Source organism: Panthera uncia, chromosome C2, assembly GCF_023721935.1.
Source record: "Panthera uncia isolate 11264 chromosome C2, Puncia_PCG_1.0, whole genome shotgun sequence".
In the NCBI taxonomy this organism is placed as follows: domain Eukaryota; kingdom Metazoa; phylum Chordata; class Mammalia; order Carnivora; family Felidae; genus Panthera; species Panthera uncia.
In genome coordinates, this window is record NC_064810.1 from 127,368,533 (window position 1) to 127,389,902 (window position 21,370).

Sequence of the window (21,370 nt, forward strand, 5' to 3'; positions counted from 1 at the left end):
TACAAAATTTCAACAATACATGAAACCATTCAGATTCTTTGAGATAGCACCATGTTTCCCACTTAGTAAGTGGTAGAAGTGGATTCAAACCTAAGTCTGACTAAAAAGCCCATACTTTTCTATTTCATGCTGAATCCATAACAGGTAGCAGAGACAGCTGTCTTTATCTGGTCACAATAAAGAGGCAATGCCTAAGATGGCAACTGTTCTGAAATCTTTTGATGGTAAGGATAATGGTATAGCCACTGCTATACTAAAAAATCAACAGGGGCACCCAGGCCCACTTTATTCCAGGCTTCCAGCAGATATCCAAGGGCTCAAGTTGGAGGGTTCCCAAGGGCACTGTGGACAGGCTACTATATAAAATAGTAGGTCCCACTTACTGCCTCCTATGTGTGCCAGGAATCATGCTATTTTTCATATGAATTCTCAATCTTCCCAACCACATGAGATAGTTGCTATTAGTAGTAGTACTGTTACTGTAACGGAGGCTTAGAGAAATCAAGCAATGTTAAATACACCTACTAATGGCCAAACTGAGACTCAATCCCAGACTGCCTAACTCCAACATCTGCGAGCTTACTCAATATGCTATAAAAACAAGCTTCTCTATTTGGGATTTATCCAAATATATTACATTACACTCAGAGGTACACAGTCCTTAAATAAAAGGGAACATTTAAGGAAGCTATTATCCTTATCAGAGAAGAAATAAATACCCAGGAGTGATTAGAAGCTATGTTTACAGTTTGAGAAGGCACAAATTAACCTACTGACTTACCGGATCTTTAATGGGCCAATCTGGAAACCGGAGTGTATCGCAAAGTTGTTTGAGGTAATAAATATTACAAAATAGTTCATTTTCTAGTTGTGGATAGTTGATTACTGGGATGGGACAATATTGATAAAGTGCTCTTGTGTTACTCTGAAGACGTGGTGTGAAATCAGCAAGATGGGCAGCAATCTTCTCTATCATGAGGCGTCTACAATTAGAAAACTCTCCAAGCATTATGAAAGGATTATTTTATTAAAAAAAAAAAAAAAGGTTAAGACAGGTAATCATGCACAATATTTACATGGATCTTCTTTAGAGTAACTCAATTATTGGCCTAAAATGTGTGTTTATAAGAATGTTACTGAGAATATTCCATACTTGTTATGTAAAAAGTCTCAATGGATATAAACTTATTTATAATACTTATCTATAAGGACAAGCATAGAGCAAAAGGCTGATATCCCCAGTCCTTCCAAAAATCAGTCATTAGAAGGTCAAATGGTATTGAATTTGCATACTTCATGCAACACATGAGGGCATAACCAGGGGACTAAGTTTACTAGTACCTCAAAGAAGCTCACTACACAGTATTTATTATAATTAACAATCTGGTGTCTGGCTCTCAGTTTAGCAGAAATTTGATCAGATTAGTATACAGACAGCTATATCTTTTAGACAGGGACTTATATTAACCAATCTCAGGAGAAAAATATTCCATAGAAAAGTTGTGTTGTAAACTTATTTATATTCCTATACATTTGTTCCCAATGAAAAGCATGATTGTCACACAGAATACATTGTTGACTAGCACATGCCAAGTCTACGGGTCAACCTACCTGACAACCCAAATGATAACCAGCAAGTGGCACTGTGAGTGTGAAGTCAGCCAAGGGAGTGAATAACAGACTCAGATCAACCACCATCCAACTAAGAGGACTGAGGGGTTCTCCACAATAGTGGTGGCCTTGATACTGGACCTATGAAGTGTGCAGTCTTTTTCTAGATACAGCCTGTCTGGATGCTGACGTCTGCTTCTGTGCCTCTACTTTTTCTTGTTTTCCAAGGCTTTTCCTCCTCAAGGGCATTCTTTAAGAAAGTTAATTTCCACATTAAGGTCAAAATGTGCTAAGGGCCTCATTCTAAAATGAATTGGGGTATCTCTGGTATGATCCATTCTATGTGGGCACAGTCTTTAGTGGGGGACAGCTCTGTTTCCAAATACCAAGGAGGCGTGTCTTGATTTTATCCCTATATATTCCTTACATACACTGCCTAAAATTCTACCAGTTCCATAGACTGACTTAAGCATCACCAGTGGTAATAGGATCAACCTTATGTAAAGCTCTATTAAGGTAACGGTAACTCTGTCAAATCATGTTAGATTAGAAAAAAGCTCATGGCCTCGTCAAACTCATCCCTTGATTTGGCACCAATGATCACTGTAGCTTGGATTATGTAATTAGTGAAAACAGTTCTTTTAACAGAAGTCAAACCAGGTGGCAAGAGGCAAGGATTCTGAGTATACAATACAAACAATCAGTTGGCTATTTACCTCATTTCACTGCTCCAGATTGCTTCTGGAGTATCAAATTCTCCCAGAAAAATCTCAGAAAACTTTTCAGGCTCATAATTTTCTAAGTAACAAACCATTGCTTCTGGTAGGATGTGTCCAAGTATACTTCTCTGAAAAATATCTTGTCCTTTTGTCTTTAAAACAAAACACAAAAACACTAAAGTTACCGTTCAATTTTCTTTTTTTTTTTTTTTTTTTTAATTTTTTTTTTCAACGTTTTTTATTTATTTTTGGGACAGAGAGAGACATAGCATGAACGGGGGAGGGGCAGAGAGAGAGGGAGACACAGAATCGGAAACAGGCTCCAGGCTCCGAGCCATCAGCCCAGAGCCTGACGCGGGGCTCGAACTCATGGACCGTGAGATCGTGACCTGGCTGAAGTCGGACGCTTAACCGACTGCGCCACCCAGGCGCCCCTACCGTTCAATTTTCTAATAAATGAATGAGGGTTAGGGAATATTTTAAGAAAACAACCAGAACAAATTGCTTTTATGTTCTGGAAATTTAGATGGAAACATGGCAAATTGTGAAGGGGAAGATGTCTGGTATTAACTGGCTTTGGCATGAGGTTCAAGGTAGAATTAACACTATCTGGGCCTCCAGCAGAGTCTTAAGCTTGTCAGATGTCAGGGGCTGCCGACATTATTGAGGAGGATCTGCTTGGACCACATGCAATAGTAAAGGACAGCACAAGGAGAGATGCCACCAAGACTTGTATCAATTTTCCTGTGTTACATTGTTGGTTGCAGTTTTCACCTATAACTGCTTCTGTTTTCAAAAACAAGTTAAGTCCAGAAAATCGACATCTTAAAAAGCCTGTCCTCAGGAAGTGTGGCTATTTAGATGGAAAGTATCTATTCAAGGTAATTATAATTAACTGTATTAAGAACTTCATATTCTCTGGCTGGCAAATGGGAGTCAGGAGAATGATCATACTTTATCATACTAAATTTTAAAACTCATTTCTTTACCTGATGGAAATAAAATCCTAAGGACTATAAATACTTTTCTTTTTTCCTTCTAGGCAAAGTGAGAATGTTTTATTCCTCTAGGATCTGACAAAGAGACAGAAGAAAAAACCCAGACACGGTTTTACCACCTAGTGCCAAGACAAATTAGATGATAAATACTTTCAGGCTTTTTTGCTAAATTCACTATCCGTTAAATTTTGGGACAAAGAATTGGTGGTTTCGTTCTTTAGAATACCATTATTTGGGGGGCTCCGGGTGGCTCAGTTGGTTAAGCATCTAACTTTGGCTTAGGTTCATGGGTTTGAGCCCCATGTTGGGCTCTATGCTGACAGTTCAGAGCCTGGAGACTACTTCAGATTCTGTGTGTCCCTCTATCTTTGCCCCTCCCCTGCTCGTGTTCAGTCTGTCTCAAAAATAAACATTAAAAATAAAATAAAATAAAAAAGCCATTATTTGGTTAGTTTTTGCATCCAGAGTTCTGTTACACACACAGTTTTGCTGTAATTATTCAAAATACTGTTAGGTGAAATGATATATCATTTTTGTTATAAAAATTTGAAAAAAAGATTCCATATGCATAACTGCACAGAAAAAAAGGGGAAAAAAAGAAATGCCAAAAGATGCCTAATGCTATACTGTGGTGGTCGCATTAATTTTTTTAAAACTCTTTTTATATTCTCATTTTCTATTTGTATAAAGCTGCGGAAATTATACTGCCATGGGCATCACTTTAATATTATTAGATTATTTTCAGGCCTTCCCTGGCTGCTCTAGAAAACATGACATTATACCACATTGTCAAAGAGGTATAACATTCCTTGGTTAGCGTCCTCAGCAGTGGACTGCTGTTGGTTTATTATTCTGCTCACAATAAAATCTGAAAATCAATGCTCCGTGAAAACTCTAACAAAATTTGAATCATCTTTCAGTTATATTTTGACAATAAATACCTCTGTAAAATATAGGTATAAAGTTTCAGGTTGTCAAAGCTATCTGGATGAACCTTAGCTTTTTTTGGATTCCTATTTTTCTTCCCCAGTAAAATGGCAAGGATACTTGAGAGCACCTGAAGAATTAAATAGCTTCAAAAAAGAAATTGGCACTTCTGCCACCTGAGGATCTGAACAAAAAGAAGGATGAAGTCTTTCCTGAATTTTAGCTGAATGTGAGATTCAGATATATACTGAGGTATTTATGGAAGTTATTAATCCAGGTTTTACACAACGGGAACAAGTTATATTCACAGCAGGGTCATGTTATAATTCACATCTGCAATTTCTAATGGGCTACATTTATTTTCATTAAAAAATATTAGCTTAGACTTTCTCTGTACAAGGTACCACAAGGAATGTGAAAGAGGAGTAAAACAGTACCTGCCCTCAAGTGCTTATAATCTAGTAAACATACACAGCTCAGGACAGTTTAGTGCCAAATAGCTTATGCAGCGTCAAGTTACATGAATTAATCTGGCTTACCTCCTCAGACTTGAAAGCCTGTTTGGTATGTGTATACTTCAAAAATCTAGAAAAAGAAATAACCTGTCAGACATAGGAACTGATTTAAATTAAGTAATCTTAGTTTTCTAAAGATCAGATTTTTTAATACTTAAATAAAAGCCATGAAAGGCAACTTGTAAAAATACACACTCCCAAATTGTTTAATTTCTAATGAAGGCAAGAACTTAAATGAATTAGAAAGATTTTTAAATGATGGTCATATTAAGAATATATAATACGAAAAATTACCTAATTTGAAGAAAAAAGCAAAATGTCAAACTGTACGTGCAATATGAACATAGTGATGTTAAATACATATTAAAACTGTATAAAAGATGGTGATAAATTCTCACGTTAGATGTGGTAAAGTGGTATATTTTCCCCATTCTAATTTCCAAATTCTCAGACATATAGTTAAACAGCTGTCCATGTACATTTGAAATAATTTTAAATAGATTACCATTAAAGTTCTTACCGAGCAACAGGAAGCACATTGGAACCTGTATACATCATGATAAAGAAAAATACTCCACTAAGATAAAGACGAGGTAACTGTGGGTTATCTTGCATGATATGGTATAACAAAATCGCAACCTTCTCAACAAGTATAGGGTCAAAGGTCAGCAGTAGCTAAAAAAATAAAATGTTTTTGTTACTGGATTATAAAAAACTTGCAATAACATCATTTACTTCAGGCTTATGTACTTCATGTGCTGAGGTTACACTTTCTTATATGTAATAAGTTACAAAATAAAAATCTGTGGGATTTAGTAAGCTACTGTCTACCAGACTCATCAGATTTGAAAATTAATTCATTTAACAACATTTAATGCAGAGATAGTAAAATATTGAGAATTGTTCAAAACTTATTCAGAAAAGACCCAAAGATGCCTGAAACTATGCTGTCATGATTACAGATAAAACCGTTTCTTATGCAGGAATCTTCTTAGGTGGCCTTCTTTGTTAATGACAAAATAAAAAAGAAAAAGGTAGGTATGCTTTGGGTTAGTTTCAGGATGTGAAGAATTCCCTGGAGACTACTTGAGAACTCAAGGAACAGAGAAAAACTATCAGTGCACACTAGCAGTACTAAAAAATGAATCTACAAGTACAAGTAGAAGGAACGTGGGTGACCAAATACTAGTGGTACGTTTACTGCTGGCCGAAAGTACCAAGAGACGTGATCTCTAAAAAAAATTTGAGCTAGTAACACTGAAGGGAATATCTGGGGCCACCATAAGGAGTCTGGGCTTTTGAAAATCATATAGAGTTGCCATGAATAAACATTTGATCAAGAAATCTTCTAAGTCTTATCTTAACACAAGTGGCACTTCACTTTTCTATAAACATTTCCAAAGAATCCCCAGTGTTGGGTCAAATGCTACTAGTACAAAAAAATAACAAGAGTAAATACTAGCTCACACTAGGAGGTCAAAGTTCCAGACTCAGGAGACTAAACTGGTATATGTCTTGCCTTTTAGTAAACTAGATTTCTCTGTGTTCTGGTGTCTTATCTGTTCCTCAAGGTATTTTGATGTAGTATTTAGTACTATGAGATATTTTACAAAGGAAAAACAGATACAGTAACAGGATTTTCCCTAGTGTTAGTAGCAGTCGTAGCTCAAGACTTGACATCATTTTAATTAAAATATGGGAATAAGCAGGCAAAAACTCAGAATATTTGAAATTATGACTATACCAGAAAACCTAGCACATTCACTCACTGTATCTTAGACACACTCTAAAAATTCCAAAGCTGTATCAAAAGGTAAAACCGGTGTGCTCTTAAAGTCAAATGAAGTACAGAAATCTGTACCAACCGATGTAGATAATGTGTTCCTGAAAACTACTATAGCTGCCTGTGTTTAGCAAGAGTAAGGTCTCCCAGAATACAGGAAATTAAAGAAAAATAAAATATGTTCTAAAAGTATTTTTTTTTTTTAATTTTTTTTTTCAACATTTTTTATTTATTTTTGAGACAGAGAGAGACAGAGCATGAACGGGGGAGGGGCAGAGAGAGAGGGAGACACAGAATCGGAAACAGGCTCCAGGCTCCGAGCCATCAGCCCAGAGCCTGACGCGGGGCTCGAACTCACGGACCGCGAGATCGTGACCTGGCTGAAGTCGGACGCTTAACCGACTGCGCCACCCAGGCGCCCCTAAAAGTATTTTTTGAACTCAGTATATATAAAATATATACACTATTAAGAGCAGTTAGAGTTAAAAATTAAATTCTTCTCCTGAGTCATTTTAATTGTTCAGCTATTACTAGAGATTTTTTAGTTAATTTAAACGGACTCTTCCCCTCGAAAGCTTCATGTTATGCCAACCACATCTTTTTTTTTTTCCCAGTCATTCTTTCCTGGCCTGAAATTCAACAATGTTCGCATTCACTTCTTTCTTTTCAGTTCCCTGATTCTTGAAAATAATGCTTGGGAGAGGTAGATTTTCTAGGCCTTTATCTACATGTCCAGAAGAGAAGGCAAATCCCTCTTTTCATTCTACCTCACATAAGCAGCCACACAGTTCTCTAGGCTGGGGTGGATGGTGGGTTACAAGAAAGAACTGCAGTGTTCTTTCATGTAAGCACTGAAACAGAACGGTCCACAACAGAAAAGCATACAAATTTTGCAATGCTGATATGCTTAAGTAACAGAAGTCAGCGGGGGGTGGGGTGGGTAGTCAATAGGGTACTAGCACTGTATTTCAGAACTCTTTTTCATTATCAGTGACTTGCACAGCCACTTACTTACCTATCCATGAATGTAAAAATAAATTCTCCTTTCCCATTTTACATCAATGTTTAAGTCATATGTACAAACAGCAAAGTTACTGGCATATACTTTAAAGTCACATCATGTGTGGTTAATATAAAAAATGAGATTTAACAATAGGACACTCCATAGACAGGAGGGAAGCACTGACCTGAAATCTCTGGGACCTGACTTATTTGGATTTAATGCTAATCTGGAGATACCTTAATTCCAGACCAGCAGAATAATGAGGGGGGAAAAAAGAAGAAAAGATACTTTAGTATATCCTGCATAATTCCAACTGAATGTACTGGATCAGCTGCTGTCCATGGAAACATTTAACTGAAAAGAGTCAAAACACTGAGGCAAACTGGCAAGACAGCTGTGATTATTTCTTGAGACACAGCCCAGCACATGTCCATTTCCAGCCCACTAGTGTGCTTCCCAAGAGTCCTAACTTCAATGGTGTGATTTTAAGAACGAATAAAGAAAACCTTCTGAAAATAATTCTGGACTCTGGGGGCTTCCCATGTTTAGGCTCTTGGATACACAATCTTCCACAGTTTATTCAGAATATCAACTCAATTAGAAGTAAACTAAATGTAAATCAAAGTTGAGGCTTTTTGGAAATGGAATAGACTACAATAAAAAAAAAAAAAGACTAGTGTTCATAATAAAATTGAACAAGGGAGAATGATTCTTAAAATACTGTTTCTAATTTGATAACATAAAGTAACTCACCTGAATGATATGGGGTAGGCAAGCGCTGTCTGATAGCAGTCTTTTCACTCTGGGTAGAGGCCGAATGATGGCATTATCTTGATCCCTAGAAAATATTTTCTAAGGTCGGCATTTAATATATCTATTAAAATTTGTATGTGCAGAGCATAGGACATTCTACTAGGCATGAAGCATGTTACCTTACTTTTTTGTTAATGAAGACTAAGCTCTCATACAGCTGGGAACATGATTAGGTATTTTGGTTTAAATCTATTTGGCTGCTTAATATGACTTCATTTCCTTCCATAAGATTTCCTTGAAAAACAGTACCCTAGAAGAGCCAGAGACTCTTATTTATTATTTAATTGATTAAACTTGGTGTTGTCCAACACACTGTCAGAGGATATTTCCCCCCAAAGGGCATATCAAACGTTGTTACATAAATTTAAACCTTAGTTTAACTACTCTCAGTATTTTCCACGTATAGCTTTAATTTTAATGCTACATTTTTTCTAAATGCTAATTGTATGCTTTCAAGTGTGATCTGAGTTTTAAAGAGAATTGGAACTATGAAAGCTTCAAGTGTTATAAAATTGATAGTCCCTCTGTAGTTTCCATCACAAAATATCCTTAGTACAGTAATAAACAAAATGATGCATATACAAATATTTTATAAAGATAGAAAAATTCCCTGCAACAGTTATAATTATCACTGTATAACAAACTCTCACCTTTACTGATAAAGTGGAACAAGACCTGGGGCAAGATGTGGGCTTAGGCTCAAGTTCTATACCAGGAGTGGCTAACGTGACAGATGAAGAGCTGCTGGTGGCACTCACTGCTGTCTAGGACTACAGTGTATTTATTTCAAATGTTCATGTCTGCTTCCTATGAATGTGACAATTGTTACTGTTGCCAGAGTGTAGCTAGTAAGCCTCAAGTTGGTAGCTTCAGAGAAGTCTCCCAGAGAAAGTTACTTTCTAGCTACTTTATCAGTATAATTTGCAAGTTATTTCTTCTGTTTCAAAAGCTCCAAAACTCAGCAGCATTCTCTCAAGGTCACAAAAGGAATATCTTTGCTCTAAATCACCAGACCAATCCCATGTTGTTACTGAGGAAGCACCCATTGGGAGAGAACAAGACATTTCAGAGTACCTCTTAACCATGGAAATGTTCAATTACATTTTACCTGCTTGGAAAATATCCACACATTGTGATCAACATGTTCAATATAAGGGTAGCAAGGTCAGTTTCATTTAGTACAGCCTGTCCACTGGCTAACAGACACCACTTAAGCTGAGGTATTGCCTGAAGTGGTCGCCATCCATCCATGCCTTGAGCCCAGCATCTGGTTTTTGCATTTAACATTCCTTTGGTCCACAATTCTTGCATCTAAATGAATGGAAAGCACCATTATTACAAACATGAATGAAGCAAAATGAAGTTTGCTAATGTCTTCTATTCTGTGATAAATACATGAACTATGGGAATTTACATGCAAGTGTACAATCAAAAAAACAGTAACAAACTTTTGTTGACAAGCCTTCAGGAACCTGAATTAGGTTACTGATGTAAGAAAATTACCATACAGTTGGCCAACCTGCAGAGCATAAAGAACATTGGGAAGAATGCAAACAGTAGGCAGATGGTAAAATGATCAAGATATAAACAAGCTAAAGGCTTGGTCTTCTATAAAACTATGTTTGGCTAAATTCCAACTGAGCCTGGGAGGGCAAGATCAAGTATCAGCAAACGTTAAGATGGAAATTATACCTGGATTGCACAGGCAACTTTCAATGAATTTCAGACTTCATATTAAAGTTTACCTGTTCATTCCATAATAGAGTGTTACAGTTTAAAAAGCTTATTAATACTTATAAGATTATAATACCTTATAACTATTAAGGTAGCAACTATTATTATTTTAAAATTCATTAAAAATCTGAATGCTACCTCCATAACAAGGGCCCATAAACAGTAAGGTTTGAAGACACAACTGTGTCTGCATGTCTGTGTGTATGTGTGGTTCTTTAGAACTGCAAGCCATCTAATCCTTCATATGGAAAATGAATGGCAGAGCCGTTGGAGCTAATGATAGTAATTCAAACCATAGTTTAACAATCTTCAACACCCCTAAGTTTGCTAAGCAGCAGGGCATAAGAAAGACTAAGACCATCACAAAAAGTTCTTCTAAGACACAAACCTCATGAAATCCATATGGGCCACTCCTCTCTTTGTCTGCATTGCCAAAGTACCATTCCTTTTCACTCTCTCTTTTCATATCTGGAGCAGCTTCAATTACATTGCTCTAAGTTTTAAAAAGATTTAGTTATTTTCCAAGGCAGAAATCTAAGTGGCCAGATATCATAAAAAGTAACACAGTACTAATTTCCTGGGTTTACATTCCTTTAGAAAATCACCTTTCACATGACTTTTTCAGAGTTAAGGATCAGATGTCTGACCTAGTAGTTCAAAAAAGCTATTTCCTTATTAATATGCATTTGAAATAAATGGTTTCCTAAATTCACTTGGCAATCGAAGTTAAATTCAAAGACATCTACATTCCCTATGGTCATTAATAAATTCTTAGTACAATAACATTTTAGTAGCAAAGAATATTACAAATAACTATATAAATAAACACGTTAACCTTAAACCACAATGCTGAAAATCCTTAAATTCTTTTGAGGGAAAAAACTCATCCAACTAAAAGTTTCAATAAGCATCCAAGATCAAAGAGTTAAAATACCAAAAATTTTTAATACTATTAAACACTTTCAATTTACTACCCTCGCTACAGATACTTATAATTTTATAGGTCAATGTTTATGAGAACCTAAGAGAAAAATTTTATGTAGTTAGTGTATTTTATTAAAACAAGGTTTTAACTACCCTATTAACTTTTGGTTTGATTCATATAGAGAGGCACAGCAAAGTGGTCAAGAGCAAAGACTTCCAGATTCTAACTCTGGCTGTTTCTTAATGCATGACTTTGGACAATACACTTGGCTTCTCTGTCCCACAATTTCTTCATCTGTAAAATGGGAGGTCTGTCATGGAATTTAAAGAGTTGATACATCATTGGGGCGCCTGGGTGGCTCAGTCGGTTGAGCATCCAACTTCGGATCAGGTCATGATCTCACGGTCTGGGGGTTCGAGCCCCACATTGGGCTCTGTGCTGACAGCTCAGAGCCTGGAGCCTGCTTTGGATTCTGTGTCTCCCTCTCTCTCTGCCCGTCCCCTGCTCGTGCTCTCTCAAAAATAAACATTAAAAATTTTTTTAAAGAGTGGGTATATCACGTATACAAGAATAGTACCTGGTATACTGTAATGCTATACACGCATTACAATTACTAGCATTTATCCCTGATAATAGAAAATGCCATATTCTAAATATTCATCAAATAGCACTTTTGTACACAATTCAGCCAAAAACTAAGACAGAATATCTCAAACCAGATTAAACAAAAACAAACCACCATAAATATCACCAAGCTAGGTATAGGTCTCTTGTACAAGTTAGGTGTCAGAAAAGGCCTTTTAGTAAAGACTTGCAGCTCTACCCTCTTACTGGCTGGTTTCAATAAGGGCTCCAGATTGCTAAAGACAAAGTATATTCTCAGTGGCTAGAACTAAAAGTTCTAGTTCCATAACTGATAGTCAGTTTAAATCTTAAAGATCACATTGCCTCAAAATAAGCCACATTAGAAATACCGTTACTTTAAAAGACAAGAGACACAAGAAAAATAAAACTGGATCAACACTGTCCATTTTAGACTGCTCTTATGGTTATTTTAACTTTTTGTGTGTGACCTAATCTCTTAGGCATTAGTTCTATCGTAATTATTGGATATCTTAATTATTGGCTATATTCATGGCCATGTATACTGACATGTTTTCATGTCAAATTTTTATGATTCTTTTGATCCTAAATTGTACTCGAAGACTATTAAACTTGTAAAATCTAGATAAGCATACATACTTGCAGTGGTACTGTAGCTCGGCTTACGTGGAGATGTGCAAGGGTAAGCAAGTCCACAAGGATCCTAATTCCATTTGAATCCATGAGATCCTTAACATTTCTCTGGAAGACAAAGACACTTTTACATAATTGAAAATGTTTCTTCCAAATAGGTACTATTACCTACAAGACTCCCAAAGAAGAAAATATTTAGAATCTCGTTGGAAAGACTGACCTACAACAGATACTACTTAGTATTCAAGGAACATGAATTCGAGGAACATGAATTTAGATAAATGTGAAAAGGGCCAAGAGATCGCATAAGAATTTTTACTTAAACATATTCTGAGAAAATTAAAAATAAAGCCTAGCAGGAATAACACCCATGATAAACTCTCTGGTTCTCCAAGTATCCTGCATTTTCCTAGGTTATTTTTGTTAATAAACAGATTATAATCAGAAATAAAATATGGTATATTAAAAAACCTTTTAACGTTCCAGTTTGTTTTTGTAAACTTAAGGCAAAACTGGTAATTTCTTACAAGTTAGAAAGGTACAATTTAAATTTCCTTAAGACTTCTTAATTACACTTCATTTTAAAACATATGCATCATTTTCTAAAGATGAGACTGAAACTAAGCAAGTTAAAATATAAAGATCTGCTCAGATTTCATCGCAACACCATATAATTGCGAACTGATGCTATATTTACAACTATAAATTCTTGTTGGAAACAGTATGAGCCTATTAAAATGTCTTAAAAAGAAAATGTGAAGAGCTAATGGGAGTCTTCAGTTTATGTCTTCAAATTAATTATCATCAAAATAAACACTGAATAAATTAGAAACTTTCCATTTTATGTCAAACATTTGTTTTACTAAAAGTCCAATCTTAAAGAGTCCCTAAAGAATAATCGGATAATGATTTCATCCCTCATTATTCTTCATTCAGAATTTGATTAGTCTTAATTTATTTAGTATCTGTAAGAGTAGGACAGAATGTGCAGAGAATATCTGACAAAAATTTTTCACTCCGGTAGAGCACACTCCTTTCATCTAAAAGGAGAAACTAAGAAAAGAATCACATCTGGATAATTAACCCAAACTGTAATAATTTATTTTTTGTTATATACTTATGTGATTTATTTGAAAATAATTGCTTATTTAGGCAAAGATACTGCACCTTATTAAGGATCAACTTGTTAAGGAAGAGGATCAACCGATCTCGTTCAAGTTTGTCTGTGCACTAATGAAATAAATGAGAATTTAGTCAGAAGTGAGAGAAACACAAATTAAGATATCATCATCACTGGACAAAATCAACAACAGTCAATAAGGAATAGTGTCATCTTTTTTTTTTTTTAAAGTAGGTTCTACACGTAGCATGGAGCCCAACGCAGGGCTTCAAATCACGATCCTGAGATCAAAACCTAAGCTGAGATCAAGATGCTTTGGCTAACTGAGCAACACAGGTGCCCCAAAATAAGATCTTTTAAACATCAAGAAAATGAGAGAAGACTGTAATTCATCAATGTCTTGCATTCTCTGCAATTTTATATACTTATCCAATTTCCCTAGGAAGGCATTTATTTTATTTTTTCAATATATGAAGTTTATTGTCAAATTAGTTTCCATACGACACCCAGTGCTCATCCCAAAAGGTGCCCTCCTCAATACCCATCACCCACCCTCCCCTCCCTCCCCCCCCATCAACCCTCAGTTTGTTCTCAGTTTTTAAAAAATATGGAACACTTCACGAATTTGCGTGTCATCCTTGCGCAGGGGCATGCTAATCTTCTCTGTATCGTTCCAATTTTAGTATATGTGCTGCCGAAGCTAGCACGGAAGGCATTTATTTTAAAAGTCAAAAACATATATATAGCTTTAGGAATGTATATAAAAATGAAATAAATAAAAGAATTGGCCCAAATGATGTGAATGCAAACTGGTGCAGCCACTCTGGAAAACAGTATGGAGGTTCCTCAAAAAACTAAAAACAGAACTACCCTACGACCCAGCAATTGCACTACTAGGCATTTATCCCCGGGATACAGGTGTGCTGTTTCGAAGGGACACATGCACCCCATGTTTATAGCAGCACAATCAACAATAGCCAAAGTATGGAAAGAGCCCAAATGTCCATCGATGAATAAATGGATAAAGAAGATGTGGTATATATATACAATGGAGTATTACTTGGCAATCAAAAAGAATGAAATCTTGCCATTTGCAACTACATGGATGGAACTGAGGGGTATTACGCTAAGTGAAATTAGAGAAAGACAAGCATATGACTTCACTCATGTGAGGACTTTAAGATTAGACAAAACAGATGAACATAAGGGAGGGGACACAAAAATAATATAAAAACAGGGAGGGGTACAAAATATGACACTCATAAATATGGAGAACAAACTGAGGGTTACTGGAGGGGTTGTGGGAGGGAGGGGATGGGCTAAATAGGTACGGGCACTAAGGAATTTACTCCTGAAATCATTGTTTCACTATATGCTAACTAGTTTGGATGTAAATTAAAAAAAAAAAAAAAAAAAAAAAGAATTGGCCCAAATGATACTTCTCAAGTAAATATTCTAAAGAATGATTAATGATGTGTCACATAAATCACATCATGATGAACACAAAACAAGAAGGAAAAATATATCTACCTAAAATTACAAATGCTATGCCACAAATACTCAGGTTCACTGGAGTAACAGTGAATTGGAATTCAATAGTACAAACTGGTATAACAGCAAAGAAAGATTTTTCATCTGGTTATGTTATTTCCTAGGTACATTTTGTAACCTTATCCAGAATCAGTTTCTTAATGTACAAAGCGTGACTGACACATAAGGTAACTATAACAAGCACTGATTATAAAAACCATTTAAAAATTGGTGAAATAGGGGCACGCGGGCAGCCAAATGTCTGACTTCCACTCAGGTCATGATCTCGCGGTCCGTGAGTTCGAGCCCCGCGTCAGGCTCTTTGCTGACAGCTCAGAGCCTGGAACCTATTTCAGATTCTGCGCCTCCCTCTCTCTCTGCCCCTCCCCAATTTATGCTCTCTCATTCTCTCTCAAAAAATGAATAAACATTAAAAATTTTTAAATAAAAATTGGTAAAATGGTGCAAAGGCAGTTCACTGAAATTTAAATTGTTAAATGTAAGAGAAAGAGAAGCGCAAATGAAAGAACAAAGTGTTTATACTGCAATAAGTAGGTAACACTCAAATTTGGGCTGCACTAGATGAATGGATCAGTATGTTCTTTCCCCCAGCCAAGCTCAAGTGTCAAATGACAAACTTTCTAAAATGTGCTAACTCAAGGTTCCCTTTTTTTGGTTACCACTGTAGTTCTAAAAAGTTTTACTATCTTCACACTTTGAAATTTAGTATGCTAGCATCATTTAAGACTTTTTCCAAAGTGGAAAACCAAATATACACACAAATCTAAGAGTCACTATTTCTTTTACACACCTGTCCAGCTCATCCATACTTCACTGAATGGACAAACACTAACCCATTTATTAGTCATTTTCCTATTCATCTAACTTATATTTAATTGAGTATTAAGTAAATTACACAAAAACTCATGCAGAAAGTTATGGTAACAATGTAATCAAACAGAATTTACATTTAGTTTTAAAAATGTAACAAGTACCCCAAATGCACTACCACATAGCAATTTCCTTAAATGATATCCTTACCCTCTCTAACATTCCAATGATATATCTCGTATCTGTAAAGGGTCCTATTTCTTCATGACATCTGCCATAAACAATAGCAAGGGCTTGTAAACATAAACACTTCATGTTTACTTTTGGGGTGAGAAGGAAACGATGATAGAGCTCATTGAAAAACTCATACCTAGATTAAAAAAAAAAGTTCACAATAGAATTAGCCATGAAACTACTAGTGAAAACAAGTACAACAAGATATGAAGAGTAGCTTACGATCTCTTAATTGATCCACTTTCTTCATTCTCATCTTCCTCCAACAGTAACCTCAGGTAATAGTCTCCTATTTTGATTTCCTCTGCGAGGCACTCATATTTAACCTTTATTAATAAATGCAAATTAGATTATTTTAGTTTACAGGAAGTTTTTGAGTTTCCACAGAATCACTTCTCAAATTCTGTTCAGAGCTTTTTTCTTTTCTTGTTAAGATCACCTTTAACAGAAAAAAAAAAGTCATCATTTCTTAAAATATCTGGTAATTATGATTAATATGACCTACTATTTTAGGTAAGTGTTAAAGAGCAGAAATTACATACCAATTTTATGAATATGAAACTTGCTGATAAAAACTTCCACAGGACTATATGGTATTAATGAGGTTTAAGGGAAGGAAAACTCAAAACACTGTTAACAGATTATCTGCTTCATTCCCTTCTCAGTTTGCCATGACCAACTACAGAGTAAATGATCCGGCATCATACACGGCTTGTGCAATTCACACAAGGAACCTCAGGTTTCCCTCATCTCCCAACATATCAACTACATTTTATGGTGTAATTTTTGTTTTGTTTTGTTTTGTTTTGTTTTGTTTGAGAGAGAGAGAGAGAGAGAGAGAGAGAGAGAGAGAATATGAACAGAGGAGAGGGAGAGAGAGAATCCCAAGCAGGGTCCATGCTCAGTGCAGAGCCCAAAGTGGGGCTTGATCCTAGGACCCTGGAATCATAACCTGAGCTGAAATCAAGAGCCAGACAATCAAGTGACTGAGCCACCCAGACGACCCTATTGTATATTTTTATTTACTCATTCTCTGTATGTCAAATTACCCCAGATTACAAAAGAGGTGATACATGAAGGAGGAGCCCATGATCAGGAGCTAAGGCAGCACCATAACCCTTGTACTCAGACTATTACAAAAAGGAATTCCTTGACCAGATTATTATTAAATTCTTTTTCCAAAGCCTAAAATAACTGATTTCTAAAAATATAAATTATATAAAATCATGCATGCACACACACACATTTCACTTTCTATAAATTCTGAGCATTCAATTCATTCAACTTCTATCTATTAAGCATATAATACTGTGTGTGCCATGCACTGTTCTAGTCATCAGGGATACAGCAATAAACAAACATAAAAATTACTGTCCTTATAGGAGAGGCACATAAAAAAGTAAAATATGGGGGCACCTGGGTAGCTCAGTCGGTTAAGTGTCTGACTCTTGGTTTCGGCTCAGGTCATGATCTCATGGTTTGTGAGATCAAGCCCCCTGTCAGGCTTGCTAACAGTGCCAGAGCCTGCCTGGAATTCGCTCTCTTCTCTCTGTGCCCCTCTCATCGTGCACATGTATATATGCTCTCAAAATAAATAAATATTTTAAAAAGTAAAGTATAATTAACAGTTGGGTGACAGTGCTATGGTGAAATAAGGCAGGGAAAAAGGACAGTGTGTGTGCTTATGTGGGGGGGGGGGGGGGGGGGGGATATCCATGTACAAAGAGGGCTGCATGTTTAAACAGACTCGCAGACTCGCCAGGAAGGGTCTATTCAGATGATGATATGCAGGAAAAGACCTGAAGGAGAAAACAAGTTGTGAGGCTATCCAGGAAAAATAGTATTTTAGTTAAGCAGGAATACCAAGCAGAAAGACCTTGAATCAAGAACGTGAATTTGGTGTTTCCAGGGAAGTCAGTGTTGCTGGAGCAAAAGTGAAAGGCTCAGTAGTAGAACATGAGAACAAAGAAACAATGCTGCGGGTCAGGGGGTGCACAGATCCTGTAAGTCATTTCAAGGACCCAGGCTTTGACAAAGTAAGATGGGAAGTGACAGTGACAGAAGCACCAGAGGGCTCTGGTGAGCACAGGAGAGACATGATCTACTTACATTTTAACAAGATCATAATGCTGCTATGTTGATAACATTACAGGGAGGCAAGAGTGGAAGCAGATATACTGATATAACCCCATAGAGAGAAAATGGTTGGGTTCTGGATCAATTTGGAGGATGCACTGAATAGGATTTGCTGATAAATTAGGTTTGGGGTGTAAGAGAAAAGATGACTTCAAGGGTTTTGACTAGAAAATAAGGAGGAGCCATTATCTAAGATCAAAAAGACTACAAGAAAAGTAGGTTTAGGGAAAGAATAAGAGCACAGTTTAAGAGCTATACTCTAGAAGCTTACTAGATATCCAATTAGAAGATAAAAGTATGAGGTTGGGGCATCTGGGTGGCTCAGTCAGTAAAGCATCCAACTTAGACTCAGGTCATGATCTCACGGCTTGTGGGTTCGAGCTCCGCGTCCGGCTCTGTGTGACAGTTCAGAGCCTGGAGCCTGCTTCTGATTCTGTGTCCCTCTCTCTCTCTGCTCCTCCCTGGCTTGTGGTCTCTCTCTCCCTCTCTCTCTCTCAAGAATATTAAAAAATTGTTTCTAAAGATAAAAGTATGAGGTCAAGAAAAAGAAAACCTGAGCTAAAAATATGGAAGCCACCAGCAAATAAAAAATACTGGAAGCCATGAGAATGGTGAAGATCACTGAGACAATGAATATAAGTAAGGGGTCCAAGCACTGGTCCACTGGGACAATTTAGCAGTTGGGGAAATAAGACAAATGAACAAAGAAGGAGGAATGCACCGTGAAGGAGGAGAAAATCCAGGAGAACACAGGGTCCCAAAACCAAGTAAAGGAAGTTTTTCAAGGAGGAGAGAATGAGCACAAATTGTTTTATTTTGGAAATGCAGTTGAATTCAAGATCAAAGCCTGTGGGGTCATGAGTAGGTTCATATTTACAGCTGTTATGAGAGTTTACATTATACACACAAATAAGATTATCTACCACCACCATTTTTTTTTTTACCAACATGTTTCTTGATCTTGTTTTGTTGTTCTTCACATCAATATTTTAATAGAAAAGCAAAATATGGCCACATTCACAAAACTACCACAAAAAAATTAAACAAGGTACAAATAGAAGGAAAAAGGGAGAACAGGCTATGTTTTAATGGAGAAAAAAAAAATCTAAGGAGAAAAAAAACAAGCAAAGAACAGATCTGGAAAGTACAGGATCCAATTCATTAACCCTCTACATGGTTTTCAGGCACAAAGCTGAGTTACTTAACATAAGTAATTTTAAGTTTTTGTCTCAGGCAAATGTTAAAATTTTCTTTTAACATTTTAACATTTCTTTAACATATTTTCCCCACAAAATTAAGAAGGAAAGGTAAAAATGTTATATAACCACAAATCTTTAAAAAAAAAAAAAAAAAAACTCCAAAAATAACATGTGCTTTAAAAAAAAATTAATATTACAAAGCTAAACTTTACCTCAAATTCATGGTGGTTCCAAGAGATCACATTAGCACTACCAAGCTCTCTATCAATATTAAATGCTCTCATTTCAGATTCAAGACTATCTCTCAGTTCTTCTCGTGTTTTGAAATTCCAAATTAGGTTTGACTTGGCATGATCCTGACCAAACCTATGTATATAATCAGAAAATAGTAGTAAACGATAAACTTTTTAAAAATCTATAAATACCCCTTATTACATTTTATAGTAAAAAAAACAGTGGAATTAATAAACTCCAAGAAGTATAATAAAGAAAATAAAATCTCTGTAAAGTACAGTACAATATAGAGTCTTGGTGACAGGTATCAGATACACACTGTAAAATTCTTTGACCTTTTTTGTGTATTTTCAAGCTTTCATAATAAAATGCTAGCGGAAAAAAATGAACCTGAACTGTAAAACAAATCTGTGTAGATTTCAAACCAAGGAACTGTTATTTCAATTTCAGTATTTATTACTGGTATAAATTCCAGTCAGAAAATAATTATAATCAAAAATCAAATTTCACATTGGAGATAATAATTTCTGAACTATGGAGTGTGAAGTGTGTAGGATGAGCAACATTCTAGATGAGAACGTTACAAACTACCTAAGGAAGAATATGTCTAAACTGCCAAACTCAGATTGGTATCTACAAAATATCTTCCTTTTGTTCCTGGAATAATTTAACTTGTGATAAACTTGGACCCAGGTCTGAACTGGAGGTAGAGGGGCATCATATCCTTTTCACTTTCATTCTGCAACCCTTCTAGAAAGTCTAATGTCAGAATTCCAAGACAGTTCTAGGGAAGACAACATAAAAGAATTCCTGAGGAAGAAACCAATACTCTTAAGGCCATACTATATACTATACTATATGCTTTAAAAGTATATTTTGGGAAGTATATTATATATAAAAGTATATTTGGGAAGTTTCCAAAGCAAAGCAGTATTTTCCTTTATTAGCCAAGGTATAATCAATGTCAGCTTCCAGAGTAAGTACAGTAAGTTATCCCCAAAAGTTTAGCAAATCCCCAAAATGTTTCTAAGTCTTTCAGTGTGTATATATCTGTGTGTGTTTGGGGTGGAGGAACAGGAGGCAGGAGCAGTAGATGGAGAGAAGGAGTCAATAGATCAGAAAGGCTGGACAAGTATAAAAAGGCCAGCTAAGCTGGATACCCATTTACCTCAAGTCTCCTTATGTTTTCATCCATCTACCTCTTTTAAGACCCCATTTCTTACAAGGCTTAAAGGTTGTAATGCTTAAACTGATTATCTCAAAGCCTTAATAAAATTTTAAAAGTGACTTTAGCTCCTCAGACAACCAACACTCTATAAAAGACATTAATTTTATGGAAGCATCACTAATCATACCGATCTTAACAGTTACAGTTTTTTAACTTCATGCTGTAAAAGTACTCATCGCATAAGTACTAGTTTCATGCAAGAAAAACCTATGATGATTCCTCTAATGGCAATGCCAAATTCTATCTGTTGGAAGAGAGGCTTTAAGTTTACCTGTAATAGAAGAGATCCCAATTTGCTTCTATTTTTATTCTTTGTCTTCTCTTCCGAAGAACAACTGGCTTTTGATTTATATTCTGGAAAAACAAAAACAAAAACAAAAAACTTCATAGTGCTCAATCCGGGACTACCAAGTAGGCTCAGTCAGAAAATCATCACTTTTTAAGTGATGAGAGACATTTCCTACATCAAATTTTGGCAGAAACAAGTTAATGAAGCAAAATCTATAAAATATGAATATAAAATATTAGATTACTTCACAAAATACTACTGTGCTAGCAGGTATTTCCACAGTGTTGTTGAAATATTTTCCATTG

At 35.9% G+C, this 21,370-nt stretch overlaps 1 protein-coding gene and 1 non-coding gene across 2 annotated transcripts in view; both read right to left on the bottom strand.

The window, feature by feature from the left end:
* DNAJC13 (DnaJ heat shock protein family (Hsp40) member C13) overlaps positions 1 to 21,370 on the bottom strand; it is a 127,720-nt gene that overhangs the window by 42,364 nt on the left and 63,986 nt on the right. The window contains exons 21-33 of the mRNA XM_049629806.1: positions 21,048 to 21,130; positions 19,527 to 19,680; positions 16,202 to 16,305; positions 15,956 to 16,115; positions 13,432 to 13,494; positions 12,271 to 12,372; positions 10,492 to 10,596; positions 9,478 to 9,680; positions 8,310 to 8,394; positions 5,291 to 5,445; positions 4,795 to 4,840; positions 2,328 to 2,482; positions 782 to 983 (exon numbers count right to left, since the gene is read on the bottom strand). Coding sequence (XP_049485763.1) covers positions 782 to 983; positions 2,328 to 2,482; positions 4,795 to 4,840; positions 5,291 to 5,445; positions 8,310 to 8,394; positions 9,478 to 9,680; positions 10,492 to 10,596; positions 12,271 to 12,372; positions 13,432 to 13,494; positions 15,956 to 16,115; positions 16,202 to 16,305; positions 19,527 to 19,680; positions 21,048 to 21,130 — 1,617 coding nt within the window. The remainder of the gene's footprint in view (positions 1 to 781; positions 984 to 2,327; positions 2,483 to 4,794; positions 4,841 to 5,290; positions 5,446 to 8,309; positions 8,395 to 9,477; positions 9,681 to 10,491; positions 10,597 to 12,270; positions 12,373 to 13,431; positions 13,495 to 15,955; positions 16,116 to 16,201; positions 16,306 to 19,526; positions 19,681 to 21,047; positions 21,131 to 21,370) is intronic.
* On the bottom strand, positions 13,986 to 14,091 carry LOC125922154 (U6 spliceosomal RNA). The gene has a single exon (XR_007457592.1). It is a non-coding gene; the product is annotated as a U6 spliceosomal RNA (small nuclear RNA).